General features: G+C 32.7%; 1 protein-coding gene across 4 annotated transcripts in view; it reads right to left on the bottom strand.

Moving 5' to 3' along the window:
- Positions 1-660: 660 nt before the first annotated feature.
- Positions 661-20,555, bottom strand: part of LOC112048693 (uncharacterized) — a 32,739-nt gene continuing 12,844 nt past the window's right edge. For all 4 annotated transcript variants that reach the window (XM_024086597.2, XM_024086374.2, XM_024086440.2 and 1 more), the window contains 19 exons: positions 19,967-20,067; positions 19,635-19,783; positions 19,196-19,318; positions 18,848-18,950; positions 18,615-18,732; positions 17,504-17,608; positions 16,603-16,669; positions 16,408-16,533; positions 15,757-15,847; positions 8,322-8,425; positions 8,040-8,241; positions 7,094-7,331; positions 6,494-6,963; positions 6,040-6,158; positions 4,840-4,949; positions 4,494-4,590; positions 3,496-3,618; positions 2,795-2,966; positions 661-1,465 (listed from right to left, as the gene is read on the bottom strand). In XM_024086597.2, coding sequence (XP_023942365.2) covers positions 957-1,465; positions 2,795-2,966; positions 3,496-3,618; positions 4,494-4,590; positions 4,840-4,949; positions 6,040-6,158; positions 6,494-6,963; positions 7,094-7,331; positions 8,040-8,241; positions 8,322-8,425; positions 15,757-15,847; positions 16,408-16,533; positions 16,603-16,669; positions 17,504-17,608; positions 18,615-18,732; positions 18,848-18,950; positions 19,196-19,318; positions 19,635-19,783; positions 19,967-20,067 — 3,127 coding nt within the window. In that variant the 3' untranslated portion in view covers positions 661-956. The remainder of the gene's footprint in view (positions 1,466-2,794; positions 2,967-3,495; positions 3,619-4,493; positions 4,591-4,839; positions 4,950-6,039; positions 6,159-6,493; positions 6,964-7,093; positions 7,332-8,039; positions 8,242-8,321; positions 8,426-15,756; positions 15,848-16,407; positions 16,534-16,602; positions 16,670-17,503; positions 17,609-18,614; positions 18,733-18,847; positions 18,951-19,195; positions 19,319-19,634; positions 19,784-19,966; positions 20,068-20,555) is intronic.

The raw sequence follows: 20,555 nt of genomic DNA on the forward strand, positions 1-20,555 counted from the left end.
CCCGTAGATTTAAGAGTCGGTACTTTAATAAATTACTTATTTTATTTTTAATTATTTGCTTAGTGTTATGTCATCAAAATCATATCAATTAATATTTTGCTATAGATAGGAATCGGTGCCCTAATAATATTGTCGATCTCCATTCTTTCGTTCGTTTCGTAAAACTGTACGAAAGCCAAGGTGACGGATGACCTAATATAGAGTATCGATAACAACCAGTGCACGGTGTAACACTAGCGGCTTGCACACAAGCACATTACACACATTAAAAATTTAATTTTTCGTCCTGACTTCGTTATTTGACAGCCCTTCTTGTACTATTAATTCTATGAGTAGGACCATAGGCTGACAAACTATTATCAGCCTTCCTCGAGGCAAGGCATGTCTGTCTTGATTTTCTTTTTATCAGGCTCAATCTCCCTTCTGGAAGCCTCCTTAGTCCTTATCCCAGACCACGAGTGGGCCGTTTAAATAGGATGCAATGGTGATTGGCACCTCTATCATTTCCATCTCAGATTTGGTCCTAGATTGCTATATCATATTTAAAAATAAGTAGAATTTAATTGATTGAGTAGAATACTCAATTTATTTTCAAATATATCATATTTTAAAATAAATTGAGAAAATGAAGGTAGCATGCTTAGTATGTAAAAATAAATGGAAGATTTCATGTAATTTTATTTGTCTAGGTCCTTATATTTAAAATAGAAAATGTCTAGTAATAAAACAAGAAAATCACATAGGTAGTTATTCAACTTACTATCATTTTGTATTTATGGAAGCTATTATATAATACACTGCCTTAGTTTTTTTTACATTATCTTAAAAAAACAAGATAGATACATAGTATTAAATACATGTAAATAGCATTAATTAATATTTACAGTTACTCTAAATAACTATACAATTTTTAAAGTTAAAATAATTTATTGGATAATATATGGACAGGCGCTGTTTTAACATTCATTTCTTTTAAACTTTTTACTTGATTCTGTGACCACATCCTCTAGTTTATTTATCCGTCTTCCTTTGAGAAAGGAATTACTATCATTTTCACTAACATTTTGTCGTACACAGTTCACACTGGATACATTTTGATTATGTACACCATACTTTTTATCACTTAAAGTTTTACTCTTATTTACTATTAAAGTATTCTGAATGTCTTTAACCAAATCACTAGGGTGCAGCTTATAAATTATTTGGTTTTCACTGTTCTGTTTTATTTGCACCAAAGACCTATTATTTTCATTGTCACTAGAAATTCGTATTGATTTTCTGAGGTGAATAGTATCAGAGTCACCAAAATTACGTTTCACTAATATTTCACCAGTTGTTTGTTTCAAAAATGTAATGGTTTGACCTTCAATTTCCTTCCCTTCACATTTTTGAACTTTGCATAAACTTGTAGAACCCTTATCACCGTCTGATCCATCATCCTGTTCTTCTGTTTCTATTAAAGTACCTGCAATAAAAGAGCAGAGCATATCATTTGATATTGAATTATAATGCTTTAGTATTTGACGGCCTCTGCGTAGCGCAGTGGTAAACGCGGTGGATTAACAAACGGAGAAGGCGGACCGGAGGTCCTGGGTTCGATCCCCGATTGAGATTTTCTTAATGGTCCAGGTCTGGCTGGTGGGAGGCTTCGGCCGTGGCTAGTGACCACTCTACTAGTAAAGAGTGATTTAGCCAAGTGATTTAGCGTTCCGGTACGATGTAATGTAGAAACCGAAAGGGGTGCGGATTTTCATCCTCCTAACAAGTTTAAGTTAGCCCGCTTCCATCTCAAGACTGCATCATCACTTACCATAAGGTGAGATTGTAGTCAAAGGCCAACTTGTAATGAATAAAAAAAAAGCTTACAGATTGCTTACAAAGAGAATAATTTGGCTATTATAATTTGTTCAACATCATGATATCACTTCATAGGTGCAAAAAATCATTGCCTACCCTATAGACCAATTACGAACTTATATTGGAGAAGATACATTTTCTACAATTTGGAGGAATAGTGCCTTTTCTATTTATTCTATAGGCCACTGCACTAATTTATTTATTCTATTTACACAAAGGTTTGGCTAAATACTTATGGTAATGGCACAAACGTGTGTAAGTAATAAATAAAAAATCATTCATATACAACACAATCGTAAATCATTTCATGTTATAGATTAGTTTTTTTTTCTCATTTATTTATTACTTCTTTTTTTTTAAATTTTTAACAATATAAGTATAAAATACAAAACATTATTAAAAATTTAAATAAAAAATTCACCCTCCCGCTGCGGGACATTTGAGTGTCCAAGCAACCGGTGGTCAGGGCTCCAGAGTGAAGAACCTCCTCACAATACGCGCCGTCTCAAGAATCACTGCCTTTTGTATCCGACTCTTGATCCAACAGTTAAGCGAAAGCTTCTTAAGGTGTGGTCGAAACTTTTCGTTATAAGACCATTGACTGAAACAACTATCGGAACAATAATAGTTGACTCAACATTCCACATGGCGGTAATCTCGTGAGCAAGGTCCAAGTATTTTGATACTTTTTCCTTTTCGGCTTTAACCAGATTATCGTCATGTGGAACAGTAATATCAACAATTATTGCACGACGCACTGACCGATCGACTAGCACTATATCAGGTCTATTGGCTACAATATACCTGTCAGTGATAATATATATAATATATAATATACAGGGTGCTCGGGAGTATTGCCCATTTTTGTTTTAACTTTTACTTTACTTGTTCTATGAGAACAGTTCAGTGCCGGTAGGTAGGTTATTCATAAAATTACCATTTAATGTTGGGAATGTGATGTCTGGCAAAGCTAAATGCGAATCTGGATTAAGTTTGTGCATTAAAGATTTCAGCAAGTTTGATATTTCTTCCCGTTTTCTTGTTACAACTATTTCATCAAACCAATTTGACAGTTGCTTTATGGGCAAGGAATAGTCCATTACTGGATCCTGAAAAAAACATTTATTCACATTAGTACTTACAGCATAGGATTATATTTAAGTAGTTAGAGGTATATGGACACATTTTATCCTATTAATAATTTACACTAATATTAAAAAGGCGAAAGTTTGTGTGTGTGTACGTTTGTTCCTCCTTTACGCTGCGGCTACTGAAGCAATTTGGCTGGAATTTAGAATGAAAATAGATTTCACTCTATGGAAATTGAACACATAGGCTACTTTTCATCCCGGAAAAATCCATGGTTTCAGTGAGATTCGTGAAAAACTGAATTCCACGCGGACGAAGTCGCAGGCGTTCGCTAGTAATTTACAAACGCGAGAGTTTGTCTGTATGTTTGTTACTCTTTAACGCCGCTTAAAATTAAAACAAAGATAAATAATACCTTAGATTAATGTAAAGGCCAATTTTCATCCTAGAAAACTCCATGGTTCCCAGGACAATTGTAAAAAAAACTGAGGAAATCACGGGCTTCCGCTAGTATATTTATATTTAATTATTATTATTATACATACTTACCTTAAAAAACTGTTCTACATATTGTAAAAGATATAATCCACAATCAGTAAAATTATTTTGCTGTGGAATTTTTGGGCAACTGCCTTTAATGTTGTCTTTGTTAAATACTTTGCTTTTGGAGATCTGTAAAAAGTAAATTAAATTTATTACAATCTATATGTTGAATTAATTTAACATTTGATCAAATTAGATTTTTTTAAAGTAGATTTAGTTTACAAGCTTTATTTGGTTTGGATGGTTCTCTGTTATAATCATTATTTACAATATTAATTTCCATCCATGGACACGTTTCATCTATATTGCGCTATGGATTAATTTTATGGGGTAACTCAATAGATGCGAAAAAAGCCTTCATTAAACAAAAGGCTTGTATAAGGTCAGTGTTTCAAGCCAATCCTTTAGATAGCTGTAAACCTCTGTTCAAAAACAATAAAATCTTACCGCTGCCATGCCTTTATATATTTGAAACGTTGCTGTTCGTAAAAAAGAATCCAACTCTGTTCCCTACCAAAAAACTAATGTGCCCAAACTGGCGGGGCAGGCAACCAAATAAAATCTGTGTGCCACCGAGACGGCTGGTTCTTCTCTCAAATAATTGCTTCTGTATGGCTGTTTTTTTGTACAATAAGCTTCCAGAATCATATAAAACTATGCCCCTAATAAAGTTTAAGCGAATAATCTTCTCCATTTTAAATAATAAGAATTATTATAGTGTTGACGAGTACATGAATGACATGAAATTTTGTAATGTATAAATATTGACGTTTTATAATTGTAGGTATAATAAATTATTGTAAATTTCTGTAAATATTTGCACGCTGATATATCAGTAAATTGTGATGGAATTTTTTATCTATAGTGTAAGAACCATTGTAACCCACAGTTTCAGCAAATAAATTATTATTATTATTATTATTATTATTATTTAATTATAGAAAATAGTAGTTAGTATTATTTATCTCTACTTCTAATGTGAAAATGATGGTGTAGATATTTACCTTAGTCTGATATTCACAAGTCAAATAGTCACGTAATGTTGCTACTACTCTTGATCTGGAGGCACCAGCCAATGAGTCAAAGATTAATATACAAGGTCTGAAACAAGAATTCATCATCATTATTAACCCATATTCGGCTCACTGCTGAGCTCGAGTCTCCTCTCAGAATTGTTTTATTTACAGAATGGGGTTAGGATAGTCCACCACACTGGCCCAATGTGGATTGGCAGACTTCACACACACGGAATATTAAGAAAATCCTCTGGTATGCAGGTTTCCTCACGATGTTTTTCCATCACAGTTTGAGACACATGATATTTAATTTCTTAAAATTCACACAACTTACTGTTTAATTGGTTCATTTTTTCTAATGACTGGCACTTCTGGCTTTTTCTCAGGTGGAGGTTTTTCTTGTTCCTCATCATCTGTATCACATTGCATATCCAAATCACTCTCCTAAAACAATATTACAATTATTATAACTATTTTGTACTTACATTTAAGATGAACACTGAAAAATAATTAGAATTTAGGCAGACAATAAACCAAAACCTAATCAACCACAATGGTCCAAGATCCAGAATTAGAAATATATACCCTCATCTGTTATTTGTTAGTGCTATGAAATAAATGATAGAATGTTCACAGTGCAATAGGTTGCCCAGTTAAATTGCGGCCAAACACATTTTTCACACAAAATCTAGGAAACCATAAACTTGATCAAAGGCAACCTAATAATCACATTCATCAAATGAAAACATCTATCAAGTTAAATTAAGCATAAAGTAAGCTTTCATTTGACATATTAAACGACTAAATAACTGATGAAGGTATATAAATAACATTACCTAACTGTTTATATCTGGCAAACCCACAGGTAAATAGGCAACCTTTACTTTTTCAATTCTTTTATTTTAGTTTTCTTTTTTGGGTAAATTCTTAGTTATATTAACTAGTGAATATTTTTTTAATTATAAATTAAAAAAAATCTTTTAATACTGTTTGGCTACAATTTAACTAGGCAACCTAGTTGCAATGTGTCAATGTAAATATTTTCTGTCACTTATTTCTCATCCCAATTAAATGAAAGATGAGGGTATAAATTTCTTATGCAGGATCTCATGCTATAACTAACATTTTTTTTTCTCTCTGCCAAGCAGGCCCCGGCACCCGCACAGTGAATCCATGGATTGATACAATATTTGTCTTGTCTCATATAGTAAGTGTGTTATCAACTGAGTCGTCAGGCCATCAACCATTTTCATTTATCTATCTACTGGACATTGGGGTCCCAAGGTGTTGGAATGGCGACCCCGCACCAGCAAGCACAGTGTTGGTCAACCCCCCACTAGGTGGACCAAAGACATCAAGCGGGTTGAAGGCAGTCTCTGGACGCTGGCGGTCCATGCAGTGGATGTCCATTGGCTGATAATGATGATGTCTCACATCTCAGTTGATAACAGTAAACAGTTAGAATTAAATATGTATGATATGCAACTAAAACAGTGTACATAAAATAGTATTAGTTTATGCTTAAGCGATTTACCTCAGCTTCAGCCTCGTCCCTTTCACTAAGATTGTCAGAGTCACAACTTAACGTCAGCTGTTCCTGTTTAGTTAACGGGGTGATTGTTGTGCTGCCTATTTGCATTGACGACCTGCGTTCTGGAATATTGAAAGATACACTCACTAAAGGCAATATTCAGGAAGTAAAAGTAAAACTATAAGAAATTATAATTTAGTCTTCAATTGTAAATTATAATACTGTATGATTTTTTTTTAAAAAGAGCAACTGTTGAGTTTCTCGCTGGTTTCTTCTCAGCAGAACCAGCCTTCTGAACTGAGCCTACTTGAAATAAATGAATTTTGATTTTTTTTTTAGATTCAGATGAAATATTGTTCTGTCCCTACTTACAATAGGTTAGGTTTCTAAAGGATATGGAGACATTGATGTTATTGCAAATGTTTATTATTTAAGCACACATAAGGATAAGACTTACCTCTCCTTTTAATCAGCTGTGGGACAACTGTCCTGTTGTCAATCATACTTCTACATCCCTCTAAGCTGGGATAACAAATTATTGCCACAAACCAGTGACAATTTTCATTTATAGGAACTACAATAAAGTCTTTCTCAAATATATTAACATTCTTCGTCCAAGTTTTCACTCTGGCATGTCGTTTTTGAGCTGGTGTTAAATTACTGTCCCATTCGTGTGGATTTGAACTTTTGTTCACTTTGCTGGGTTTGGTTGTTAGCCTTTTATAAAAAAATGTGCTAAAAATATGAGTCTTTTCTCTCTGACTGTGTGTTAAAATATCGTGAACTAAATATTTCAAATAAAAATCTATAATGACATCGTTCAAGAACTGATCCTGAGCTAGACACATATAATCTTCAGTATTAATTGGTATACCTCCTTTCCCTGGTGGATATATTAAAATCTGACGTATTTCAGCAGGGTTAGAACTGAAATCAGAATAAAACAATGCCATTTTTAATCAATATTAACAATATCTGTTTTTTTTATATAAAAAAAAACATTTAAAGTTCCAACTAATAAAATAAGACAAAACAAACCAAATAAAGTAAACTTTACCATTTAGCTCCTGAAGCAGCAGCAGTGGTCATGGATCTAGTGGTCAATTTTGAGACGTTATTACTCTCCTTTGGACAAGTCCTAACTAGGATCTCATTTGCCTCTCTGTTACTCAATTCATCCATAACTTTACCAAATAATGTTTTGAAAGCCAACTTTGCATCTTCTGTCATTCCTTCAGGTAACAATGTTATCCTTTTGTAAGGGTCCTCTTTTGACATAGGATTGTAGTAAAAACCTTAAAAACAATAACAAATTTATTTTGTATGCTCAAACAGGAATGAGCTCTTTAGATTTAAAAAAAAAACTACAATTCTAAATATGAATGTATGTCTATGCCCATTTGTTGATGTTGCAATTCTGTTGAATTGATTTAGTGAAGTGCCATAAGGCATAATAAATGGTAAGACCTACGAGCTCACGGCCAGTTGATAAATCTGTATATCAAGTGTTTGGCTGTATTATTAAAACCTCAAATAAAAAGGTAAAAAAAAATTAGTTAATCCCTGAAAATTGTTACATATACATCTGGAAAAACAATTCCAACCCTAAAAGTAGGAAAATAGGGGATGATAGATTGTTTACCCATTAATTTTAAAGTAATTCCAAGCATAACTTTTTATTGAGTAGCCCAATTTTGAAAATTCTTTTACCACTAGAAAGCTACATTATTTGTGAGTGTCATAGGCCATTTTATTTCGAGCGCAAATGCAAATGAAGGATAACTCCAAAAAATTAATAATTATTTATACTAATAATTTAAAAAATTTAGATCGCACATGTTTTTTAACATTTTTTTCATATGCTATTAAAAACACATTTACAAAGTTTATATAAAGATCCATTGACTGGCCTTGGAATCCGAGGTATAATTAACCGTACGGCACTCGAATAGATATCTAAGTTTTTATGTCTATGTTAAATTTTTCAAAAATAATAAACTTACCTGATTCATCCACCATATCTAAGGCTTTTCTTACATGTACACCACATTTACTCATTGTGTACAAAAATACCACTGGCAGTCCTTTGCCAAAATGAACTAATATTCTAACAATTTCCTTCAATGGTATTTGAAGAGCCACATCCCTGGATTCATTCTTTAATGATGGTGCAACAATCTTTATACCTCGCATTGATATATGCACCTTAAAGAAATAATAATAATTAGTTGACATCAGAAATAATTAAAACAATTTATGAAACTCATTAATTGGGATATATATACCTTCTCTTTTGGTGTATATCTGTATGAACCTATTCTTATAGTCCGACAGTTGAGGTAGGCTTCAATACCTTGTAAACTCTGAGAAATCTCTTCTCTGATCTCATCTAAAACATTAAATTATTATATTTGTCAACTATTTGCACAGTTAAACCATAATTTCATGGTGAACAATGCAGCAAAGTGTCTCAAGAACTTTTCTAACCCAGTAGCCAAAACTGGAACTAACATTGCTGTCACCATTTTTCTAAACATTATACAAGACGCACAAAAACAGCAATACCCTCACCAGATCAGATAAGTTAGTGGCACTTTACTACTGCCCTACTCAATGTGTACTGTAGACCAAGAAACAAATTAGAAATGAAGGTAGATAGTAGAAGGTCATTTCATAACTTATTTATTTTAAATTAGGTATTGTTTGTCTATAAAATGTTATTTAAAATATATTAACTATATCTTAATTAAAGCTTTTAAGCTTATAAAATTAATTTATTTTTATTAAATTATGAAAAGTTATAACTATAATTATTATATTATATTGATTTTTAACCCAATTTTTAATTTGTTTGTTGGTCATAGCACAGGGATGTAGTATATACCTACTATTTATAATAAGCTAATTGAACTTATATGTAACACAAGGAGTTTTATTAAAATTTGTTACAAGGAAACATTCAGGAACACAGGACAGGAAAGATTTTAAAACAAGGCCCCAAGTTGGTTTTTTAACATCCCGTCATACATAGGTAACGAGAATATCGAAAGAGATCAGACAGAAAATACAGTGCTACAGTATTAAATACTAGGAGCAACTAGCGATGCATATCAATGACTTGGCAAACAATCTGAAAGGAGACGGCAGTCTGTTGTTTTGCAGACTGAAGTATAACAGTATTCAAAATATAGCCAAGAAAGACAAATAGCGCAATGTCGAATGACAGTATGCTGAGTAACAGTTTATGAGAAAGGAGAAAAATAAACAAATACAGTATAAACTCTATATAACGACACTAAAGGAACTGTACATTATAGAGAGTTGTTGGTGCTAAATAGAAAGAAGGAAAATGTATGACTAAAACATTTTAATCAATATACAGTGATTTTCTTTCACTAGCCATGTTTACCGTATAAAAGTTTGTGAGCAACTAAGAATATGATAACGTATTAAGTCCTTGACTTTTATTTATTAGTTATGGGCCAACAACAGTCTATACTGGCATAAACAAAATTCTTGCAAAGTTTTATTTGCAAGATGTCGGAAGCAAGCCGACTGTTGAGTTTTTACAGGCTAGGATGATAAAGCATCAAAATAACATAAACAGCTGCACATATTTCACTAATTTTGGCAACTTGAAAGGTACTTTTTATTACTTAATTGTTGCTATTGAGAGTGGGTGTAATGCTATATAGAGTGTATAATTATATGGAAGGCAAGCTATGTTTCAAGTAAGTGATGTTTCATGGATTTACACTATATACATTGATCTATTATATCTTAACAAGATAAACAGTCAATACTTTAAAACCTTAGACTATTTAGACTATACACCTGTTTGGCACCCAAATTCATCAACAAAAAGTCTGTCGTATTTTGAGGGGGACAAGGTAAACTCACACATCAAAAGTATTTAACACTACTAAATATATTCTGTGTCCATACACTACACACAACTGTAAATTTGACTCGCAATACACACACGCATAATTTTTACACAGATTAACCAACACATTGCATAGACTATCCACTGAATATATATACATAGACTATTTGATTACTTGATCAAATTTTTGCTGTTCCGTCAAAAGAATCTGTTTTTATTACAAATTTGATAAAATTAAGGTAGAAATACTTACAAATGAAACGATACTCCATCTTTTACTAAACTACAAGTTTTTGGCAGTTTTTTTATGCCATTTAACTACACAAACCGGCCTTTTTAGGGAGCTCTTTACACAACGAAAACGATTACAACAATGAAACATCAATTCTTTAGCGACAGTTTTTAAAAACGCGATATTTCCATTCCCCTCAGATTAGTTCAAAAGATAGTTAGGAGTAGGTATAATAGAGTATTAGATAAGAACGTTACAATTGTTAGGAATGGATACAGCAGACAGGTATAAAATCAGAAATAACCTTTTGTTGTTGCAAATAGCCCCTTTATTGAGAAAGCTATAGTATATGCATGGAGCTATCGAGAAAGCTTTAAGCTGAAAACTTTTATTTTATAGTTATAATAGTACAGTTATGGAAGAGTAGGACCTACTGTTACAGGTCTAGTATATACTCAAAGATCCCAGCCTTATCAAAAAAGTAAAATTTTCAACACAATAAGTCTTAAAATTGTGTATAATTTTACACACATTGTATCAGTTTTAGTATAACTCTTCTACTTAGTATATTTAAATACAGACTACCTTAAAATTGATTTAAATATTTCAGACAAAATCGTCAAATATCACTATTTAAATTTTGGACATCTGAAACCATACTATATTGTTCCATAAAATCAACAACTTATCTTCATAACCTACTACAGAATAAATAAATAGTCAGATATATAGAAAAGGGTTTATATGTTTATAATTTCACATAAAGTAATTATATTATGTACTATTAAACGTTTTCTTACGAATATCATTATTTTTAATGTAAAGCAGCGTAGAATTCGGCAATGCGCTATTGATCGATTGTTTTGTTTAACAACCGCGCAGCGCAGTAGGTCATTACCATCATCAAATGCGTAAAACCTGGTTTTAAAATTGAATTTACATAAATATATTGTGCAATAATATTGCTAAAACAATTTATTACAATAAAATTTGTATTTCTACATCGATCGATTCGATTAATGGCTTTGCAAGCGTATTGACAAGTGCATACAACAAATGTATTTTGGGAACGAATTTGATTACTGAAAATAGTATATAAGTTAATTTTGTGTACTACTAACGTCTAGATAAATACCTCTTTTCCTAATGCCCAGCGACATTTTATTTTCGCCAAGAAACAACAAGAAATACAAATCGCCATGAGACGAATTCACGACAAATTGACAACTAGTTTTTTTTTTAAACTGTCTTTACGGCTCTGCGTTCTTGCTAGTAAACTAGCGAAGCGATCGTAGACAGAGAAAGTAAGAAGCTATAGTGTCCACAGAGGCTACGTTCCACTTAACGTTCCTAACGATCACGCTATTCATATTCCACTTGTTTGCTAGCGTTGCAATTAAGGAGCGTTTTGAGATTTGATGTAATTTGGCGAGTTAAAATACTTATTTAATTTTCAGCTATTTTTAATTAATCAATATTTCTATTAATCGCCCTTGTACTACACTTAGTGTTCCTAGACTCGAACCCTTTAGGCTTTAGCCCTGATGTTGACGACTCGGGAGTCTTTTTTAGGGCTCGTCGAATGGAGAACCTTTTAAAAAGACTAGAGTCGCAAAAAAGCTCGAGCCCTTATTAGACTCGAGTCCTATTTCAGGGCTTAATGTTTTGTAGTCGTAGTCTAGACTGTGGTCTTCTGATTAAGACTAGCTTTTTTATTGGAACGAGGTTTACAGTGAATTGGCCAAAATTGCCATTTAATATTTTATGTTTATTTAGCGATATTTCAGTGTTTGACATACAGGTAAGTTAATTATTTAAAAGAAGCCGCCATTTTGAAATTTCGTATTCCTGCACCGATTTTGTTCAAAATCGATATCTAGGCATTGCATGAATGGCAAAAACAGATTCTGAACTCAAAATTTAAAAAATGGCCGCCATTTTGAAATTTCTTATTTCTGCATCGATTTCTTCCAAAATCGATGTCTAGGCATTGCATGAATGGCGAAAACAGATTCTGAACTCAAAATTTAAAAAATGCCCGCCATTTTGAAATTTCTTATTTCTGCACCGATTTCTTCCAAAATCGATATCTAGGCCGTGCATGAATGGCGAAAACAGATTCTGAACTCGAAATTTAAAAAAATGGCCGCCTTTTTGAAATTTCTTATTTCTGCACCGATTTGTTTCAAAATCGATATCTAGTCATTGCATGAATGGCGAAAACAGATTCTGAACTCAAACTTTAAAAAAATGGCCGCCATTTTGAAATTACTTATTTTTGCACCGATCGCTTTCAAAATCGATATCTACCATTGCAAGAATGGCGAAAACAGATTCTGCGCTCAATATTTGTAAAAAGGCCACCATTTCAAATTTCTTATTTCTACACCGACTTCTTTCAAAATCGATATCTAGGCATTGCATGAATGACGAAAACAGATTTTAAGCTCAAAATTTAAAAATAGCTCTCCCTTTCATTCAATACTCATATTGTAGAGATGCATACGAAACTTAGTCCGTCATGTATATGAAGTCCGCCATATTGGATTTAGAGTGACGTCACATTACTTTTCGAGTTACTCTCAGCAAGCCCTTTTATTCAATACCTATATTGCAGGGGTGCATAGAAAACTTGGTCCACCATGTATATGAAGTCCGCCATATTGGATATAGAGTGACGTCACATTACTTTTCGAGTTACTCTCAGCAAGCCCTTTCATTCAATACCCATATTGCAGGAGTGCATAGAAAACATAGTCCGCCATATTGGATTTAGAATAACGTCACACAGCTAATCATACATTCTCATCCGTAATAAACGTGTGTACTAAATTTCTTCAGAATAAAAAAAGCCTAAACTCTTTAGGGCTCAGAGCCCTTTAGGCCTTTAGCCTTTTAGCCTTTATGATAAGACGCGAGCCTTTTCAAAAAGCTAGTCCTTGATTAGGGCTCCAAGTTCTAAGAACGAAGACTCCTTTATAGAATTAGACTCGAAGCTAAAGAGCTATTTGGTCGTTTAGCTCTCAAGGGGCCTAAAAACAAACAGATGCTTAAAAAAAGAGCTAAAGGACTCGAGGTTTTTGGATCACTAACTACACTCTCATCTGATGGTAAGACCTAGTTCGGACTACTTTAGTATTCTAGTCGAGTACGAACGATTTTTGGGCGATGGGGATGATGATTCTTGAGATTTTGAGCAACATGTTAACCAAAACGACCGCGGTCGTCATGTGGAACGAAGCGACGAAGACTTTACAATGAAGTTGGCAACGGTCAAATTGGCGCTTTAATCGCTGATACCCAAATCCTGGCGCTTCAATCGCTGGCCTTTTTTAAGGGAAAAATTAGATAATAATTTATAATAATTACAATGAGGTTCTGTTCTGTTCCGAAATAGAAATAAATTGAACTACATAGATTTCTTCAGAATAAAAAAATATTTAACCTTTATCTAATAGCTATATTCGTCGTTAAAATGTAAGCCCGCTTATGAAATTAAGGTTATGTGAAAGTGATTATGGAAAAACTAATAAATACACAGGTATTCTGCTTGTAAATTATATTTGGTATGTAATACTAAAAATTTTAATTACTTTTTTGCATAATGAATGACATTTTCTATTACTTGTAATTAGTTTTGTAATATTTAGATTACTTGTTTTAAGAGTTGAAAACCAACGCACATTACTGAAGAAAAATGTTACACTATTACTTTTTTTTATAAATATTTGTTAATAAGAACGCGCCACAGTTAAAAAGCGGGCAACAGAACGAGCTATGCTCGAAGTCCATGTACGTGATCGAATAAAAAGTGAGAAAATACGCAGAAGAACCAAAATCAACGACATAGCTCAACAGTCGCGAAGCTGAAATGACAATAGGCGGGATTCATAGTTCGAAGAGCAAATGAACGTCGGAGTCCCAAGGCGCTGGAATGGACGCCTTACTAGAAAGCGCAGTGTTTGGTTGGTTGTCACAGACATTTTTAAAAAACATGGCGTAAATGAAAGAGGCTCGGTGAGATAAAATATAGGTGCTAGGCTAATATTAAGTGATCAGTAGCAAGGGTGCTATGGATGGCGTCAGTTTGAGGAACTAGAAATTAACGATTGAGAAATAGTAAATACCGTATAACTATTAAAACGAAATATTCACACTAATTAAAAAATATACAATATAATAATTCACTAAGTGGGTGGTGTAGACAAAGAAGTATTTAGATATATAAAAAGATCCAACTTTCAAAATAGAAAATAACATAAAGAATCCTGTAGAAAATATGTTGGTGAAGAAATGGTTCGGTTCAGTGTTTTGGGCTTTTGAAACTTCTTTTGACTTACAACGTCACGCCGATCATTTATCTATTTAATTTACTGCTTAGCGAAGACAACTGTTATGTGACAAAAATGTTAGGAATTTAAATGCGTTGACCCACTATCCGCCCCATCCTTAACGTACAAAATTAATAGGCTAGTTTTTTAAAGCAATCACACGTAATTTAGTGGTGTATAAAAGGAGATGTGAAGGTCTAGAAACGATATTTATAAACCTATAGGTACAAATATTTTCCTCCTTAAAAGCTTGTAAGTCTGGCAGCTCGCTATTCATAAATAAATCATTTAGTTTTTCTTTGTATACTTCAAAATTATAAAATCTTTCATTTGTCCCAAATTTAACGGTTTACCACGAAACACTGATTTTTCTAAATACCCCCATATTTAGAGGTAGATCAAATTTAGGGTAAATTTAGATCAGAAGCGTATTCTATTTAAATTTTGAGCCTTGGCAATATTTAATGTTACTGGCGCCATCAGACATTTCTAAATGAAGGTAATAAATTACTAAAACGAACACTTCTTTTTCGCTAAGAAAAAATTTAGAATTCAAGAAAGTTGAATTTATTTTTAAGATGATTTTTTACAAAACGAAACGAACGAACGTAACGTAACGTAAGCACGTTGGTGTGTAAAACTGAAGGAACATCCGTTAACGAAATGAATCTACAGGTTATACACACAAACTAGTTAGGTCTGTCATATTCCCATTACATTCTAAACCAAACGGACTTCCCGAAATAAGACCCGAGTTCACCGACTTTCATTTAAACGGCGTTTACATAACCGGCCCGTCAAATATTAAACGTAATTTGAACAAGGAGCGTTTTTTCCTGTTCACCAGACGCTTTTTGACTCTGATTTGTAAACTTAGCGATTGAGAACGGCAAGTGAACGCTCTATGAACAATTTATTTTTTATCTTTAACAGCGTTGCCAACTTGCTCTGCAGCTCGGTTAACATAACTGCCCAATTTACTTCCATAACCGACATATAGGTTGTGGTGAACAGAAAATTTGGACTAAACGACGTTTAACTTATGTAGACGGTTGATTATGTTTAAACGAATGTCGGTGAACTCGAACCTAAGTTCGGTTATACGTGCGTTTAACGTACGTTATCTTTTGTTGCGATAAAACGAAAGAGAAAGCGATATTTTTCTACAATACGTCATTTTGTCTTGACGGGATCTGCCGTGGGTCGCATGTCTTGGCCTACTGGTCTTGAGCGCTCACAAGATCAATATGAATAAAGCTAAGCGTACGTACCGTCCATATGATCCATTCCAATGCCGCTGTCTGGTGTCCCACTTTCAATTTCACTGAGTGAAGGTTCCTTATTATTTATTGATTGTTCATGCTACAAAAAAACCATTTCTCTAAGTTAGAACACTCGCTTTTTAACTTGCTAACTTCAGCAAATGAAAATCATCAACTCCTTGGTTGTTATGCATTGACCTCTTATAATAAAAGGACGCACAACCATGCAGAAAATTGCACTTAAAAACTGGCCAATTTTGCTTTGACAGTTTTAGAATTATGCCTTTAAATATAGTCCAATATTCAATAAAATCCCAAATTCAACATTAAAAATTGAGTTTCAGGTTGAATTTGCTAATGCAACTACTTGAATTGAGTGCCAAGAAGTTGTGTTTGGCACTAATTGAGTGGAAACATTTTTTGGTTACTGATTGTGTATCCACTTTTTAATAGGAGATCGATGTTGTTACGTTTTAAATTTTAAACAAATGTTGTTTCAAGTTACATCAAAAAGAAAACAAGAGGGTAAATTAGATTGGTGTGCGAAATTAAATAGATTTACAAATAAGTATAAATTGGTTAGTTGGCATTCCAGATAATCTGCCTATCTGTATTACTGAGATCGGGTTAACCGAGTGTTTACTTTACTGGTTTACTTACCTGGTTACTAATCATAGAACTGTTTGAGTCCTCCTCATCTGAGCTCAAGGTTAATATAACCGGTTCAGGGTCTGGTTGCTTTCCTCTCGGCTTCCTAACTCTGGCTGGCTTTTTTTCTTGTACAACCTTAGCAAACGAATTGATAATCAATTTCTTTTCACCAAATAAAATGTACTGTGATTTCATTTTACTTACAGCTTTGCTGGTTAGTGTTTTCACTGTAGACTTCAATAAATTTAGTTTTATACCGTCGCCACAAGAGCTAAAAAAATAAAAGTATTTGAATTAATATAATTAACGCTTCAATATATTACTATTGAAAATTACATTAACCGATTGAAAATTTTTTATGTGTGTCAACAACACATCTCGTGAAGTGATAAAGATATTAACGACCAATACCAACGGAGTAAAAATATAGCTCTATCTTTAGTACCCATTACAATAAAAGACGTGCAATATTTTCAATTCCGCTGGCTCCGATTATTAATATAAATGTCGACCACGTTTATCTTTCGTCTCGAATATATCGTGGTGCGAATTGTAAATAAAAAAAAAGATTTTTTTTAATTTAAAATTCATTTAACAAAAATATTTTTATACCATCTCCAGAGATGTTTTTTATGTTATTTGAAATCAGAAACCTTTTGGTGCGGGGACGAAATTATTTATATTGTTTATACATTATCTATGATATTTATATATTAAATAATTAAAAAATAATACCGACTTTAAAAACACAAACGTATGCAGGAAACTAATAAACTTAAGAAAACATCATAATATTTCCTATCTACTGATCACTTTGAAGGTGTACCAATGGCACAATTTATGGATAGATGATAATCAATCATCCCGTTTCCGTAGTCTTAGAGTTCGAATTGTTTTTTCAAGTGCATACGAGACCATCTTCGGATTATAATAAAAAAAATAATTATTAAAATCGGACCACTCAATAAAAAGATATGCTTGGTTTTACATTAATATTAATGTCTGTTGACTCCTTGCTCAGCATTTGGAACAACTTTTGTGCGCCGTTTTTATCGCATTTTAAATGCAGCCTATACAATTGATGTCTGTAAATAACAGTACTTACATCTGTTTTTCTAATAATGGTTTTTCTGGTTCTTTTTTCTTTTGTTCTACTTTCTTACTAGCTATTGGTATACTTTTAGGTTCCTCTGTAAATACTCGTTTACATCTAAAACAAAAACAAAGGTGAAATAACTATATTAAAATATTTCAAATCAAGGATCTTTTGGCTTATGACTTAAATGGCTAATAGGGTTAATATGTAATAAGTGTCACTGTTCAATTAAAAGTGTAGACAGAGAAGTATATAGCCAAGTGCGACGACAGAGAAATAAATAGACAAGTGCGAAGACAAAGAAGTAAATAGACAACTGCTGAGACAAGTAAATAGACAAGGGCAAAGACAGAAAGAATTAGACAACTGAATGACATGGCATTATTACTCAAAAAATATTCGATTTCAATGTCATTTTCACAATAATTTTTTCAACATAATATTTTAAGCTAACGGGTAATTTATTATTTTCAAAAAATTGAGTCTAATATGAACAAAAATCTTTACGAACTGAACAATAATGTAACAACTTGTTAGACATGTTGTCCTGAGTCTAAGAGAAAAGGGCACGCTTCATGGATACTAAGTTTTTGAGAGAATTCAATGGACTATATCTGTAAGTCAGACACACTGTATACACTGTATACAGAGTATATCTAATCTGTATACACTGTATATAGATTAAAGTGCTTGAAATTTAAGTCAGAAGATATAATGTAATTTCAACATTCTAATAATAATCCTAGTTCGTTAAACGTTTTTACGAGAACATATTTTAAGACAACTGGTTACTTATAATTTGCAACAAGGCGCAGGCTGTAATTTCGTGTTCACACTTATTCATTTTAATAAAAGCATCAAAATATGTTCTTAATTGGCTATTTTCAACTTGTTTGGATAATCATTCTCCATCCTTTCAATCTGTTCATTTGCTTCTCTGTCTACGGTCTAAAGAGACTGTAGTTCGCTTGGTACGCTTGTCGCTGTTCTGTGTCGTTTTCTTGTTATGTATTAAAAAAAGCCGAAAGTATTAGAGAGTGGTGTTTTTGAGGTGCAACTACCCCCTAATCATTGCCATTCAAGTGCCAAAAGATCCTTGTCGCAACATTGAATGACAGACCTCTGACAGCGGCTGAAGTCATAACCCGTATAGCCGCAAGACTTGCAGACTGCCAACATTCCGTCCACATAGCGTGGTGGCGGCGATCTTTGTTCCGGAGATTCGGGGCTATTATTTACTGCGAAACAGAGATATATTTAAGTAATCAAGAACATTTTATATCACTGTAAAGCAAAAAAGATATTTCTTCATATTTTGAGATTGATATATAAAATTATAATATGTTTATATACCATTATCAGGGCATGGTCCCTTTTCTGGAGTAGACATTTCACTACTCTGAGGTTGTGACAATACATTAGGGGAGCTTCTACTACTTATATCCCCAACTAACATCTGTAACAAAATAAATATGATAAAACCATTTCAACAATACAATATTCACATAAAATCATTATATTTAAGCATTATATAGAAAAAACATTTCATCAACTTCAAAATATATAATTATGTTATGAAACCTTTATCAAGTCAAATTCTTGAATTAATATAAAAATGTCATAACACACATAACAACAACATATTACAACACCATGTAATTTGTAATATTGTATTACTTTATTAATGATGTTATTACTTACAGGGTGATTTTCTAGCATCTCTTCTATTCTAGTAGTTGACCCTACAGATACAAAGTAATCTATTTCACTATTACTGTTTTGCATACATTGTATGTGAGTATCTTCCGTAAAAGGTACATGACACTGAAACAAATAAAATGAAATTGTTTAAGTTTATAATACCAACAATGTAAGCTATTTCTTGTTTTAACCATGAGTTATTCCAATTCCTCCTCCAAGTAAATGATAAGCTTGTGCTAGGAGTGGGTATGTCATAGAAATCAAGGGTTTGTCAGCCCTTGGCCAAGGGTTCCCCCCCTTAAGTTAGCATTATGGCGTATAAATTTTCAAATTGGTTCAGTTGATCCAGAGAATACTCCCTACAATAATACAAACTCCTCTATATAATATTAGTAAAGATATAGTTTTAAAATATGTATAAAATATTGTTTAAACTAACCTGTTCCAGAACTTCTTGTAATGTGCAACTTTCTTTAGGCAGTGTGAAGGTAATAAGTCTCTGTTCTCCATTTTGTAGGAAAATCAACATTTTTGCAGATTGTGACTCAGCAGTTTGCTCAGAAGGTCCACTCATTGATTCACAGTTTACTGTAAAAATATTTTAGAAAATCACAAAACAATGAAATACAAATTCTGTTATAAAAAGTATTTTAGCATAATGTTGATAGCTCAACTAAAAATTCCACCACCATAATAATATATGTAAGGTTGAAATGTTATCTGTATAATAATATATGATAATAAAATAAAAGACGAATTGTTAAATCTAACCTGCTGGATTATTGGATTGCGGCTGTGTTTGCATCGGAGGCACTCTTTGCACAGGTCTCTGTTGTTCCTTACTTCTCAACAATGTTTGACGACCACTCTCCCTGCAAATAGTTGACTCACATCAAATTTAATATAAACAATATTCATTTTGTGTAGTATGATATAAGTCCGAAAATATATTTCGGTTTTCAATATCAATTAATAAAAGTTTTCATAGAAAACTTAATTTAAAAATCATGAACTTGAAAACGCTGTCTTTGCAGTTACTCGAGCGTCATGGAGACCGATTACATAAAATTATAGGAAGAATAAATGGTTATTTACTTTTTTTGCTTTTAGCGGTAAAAAAAATAAACTACAGACTGTAAAAGCAATTTTTATTTTTATTACTTTGGCTTACTGAAATTGTTAGAAAATTTTAGCGATTAATTAGGAGGTTATTTCCTTCAAAATAAGTAAAAAACTAATCGCGGTCGTACCTCGAAAACTAAAATATAAGGGTTTTATTTTGTAACTTTACGTTACAAACCCTCCCATTACGTTACGCTCAAATCGTCAAATTTTCTAAATGTGCATTTTTTAGCTATCA

Source organism: Bicyclus anynana, chromosome 7 (assembly GCF_947172395.1).
Source record: "Bicyclus anynana chromosome 7, ilBicAnyn1.1, whole genome shotgun sequence".
Lineage (NCBI taxonomy): Eukaryota > Metazoa > Arthropoda > Insecta > Lepidoptera > Nymphalidae > Bicyclus > Bicyclus anynana.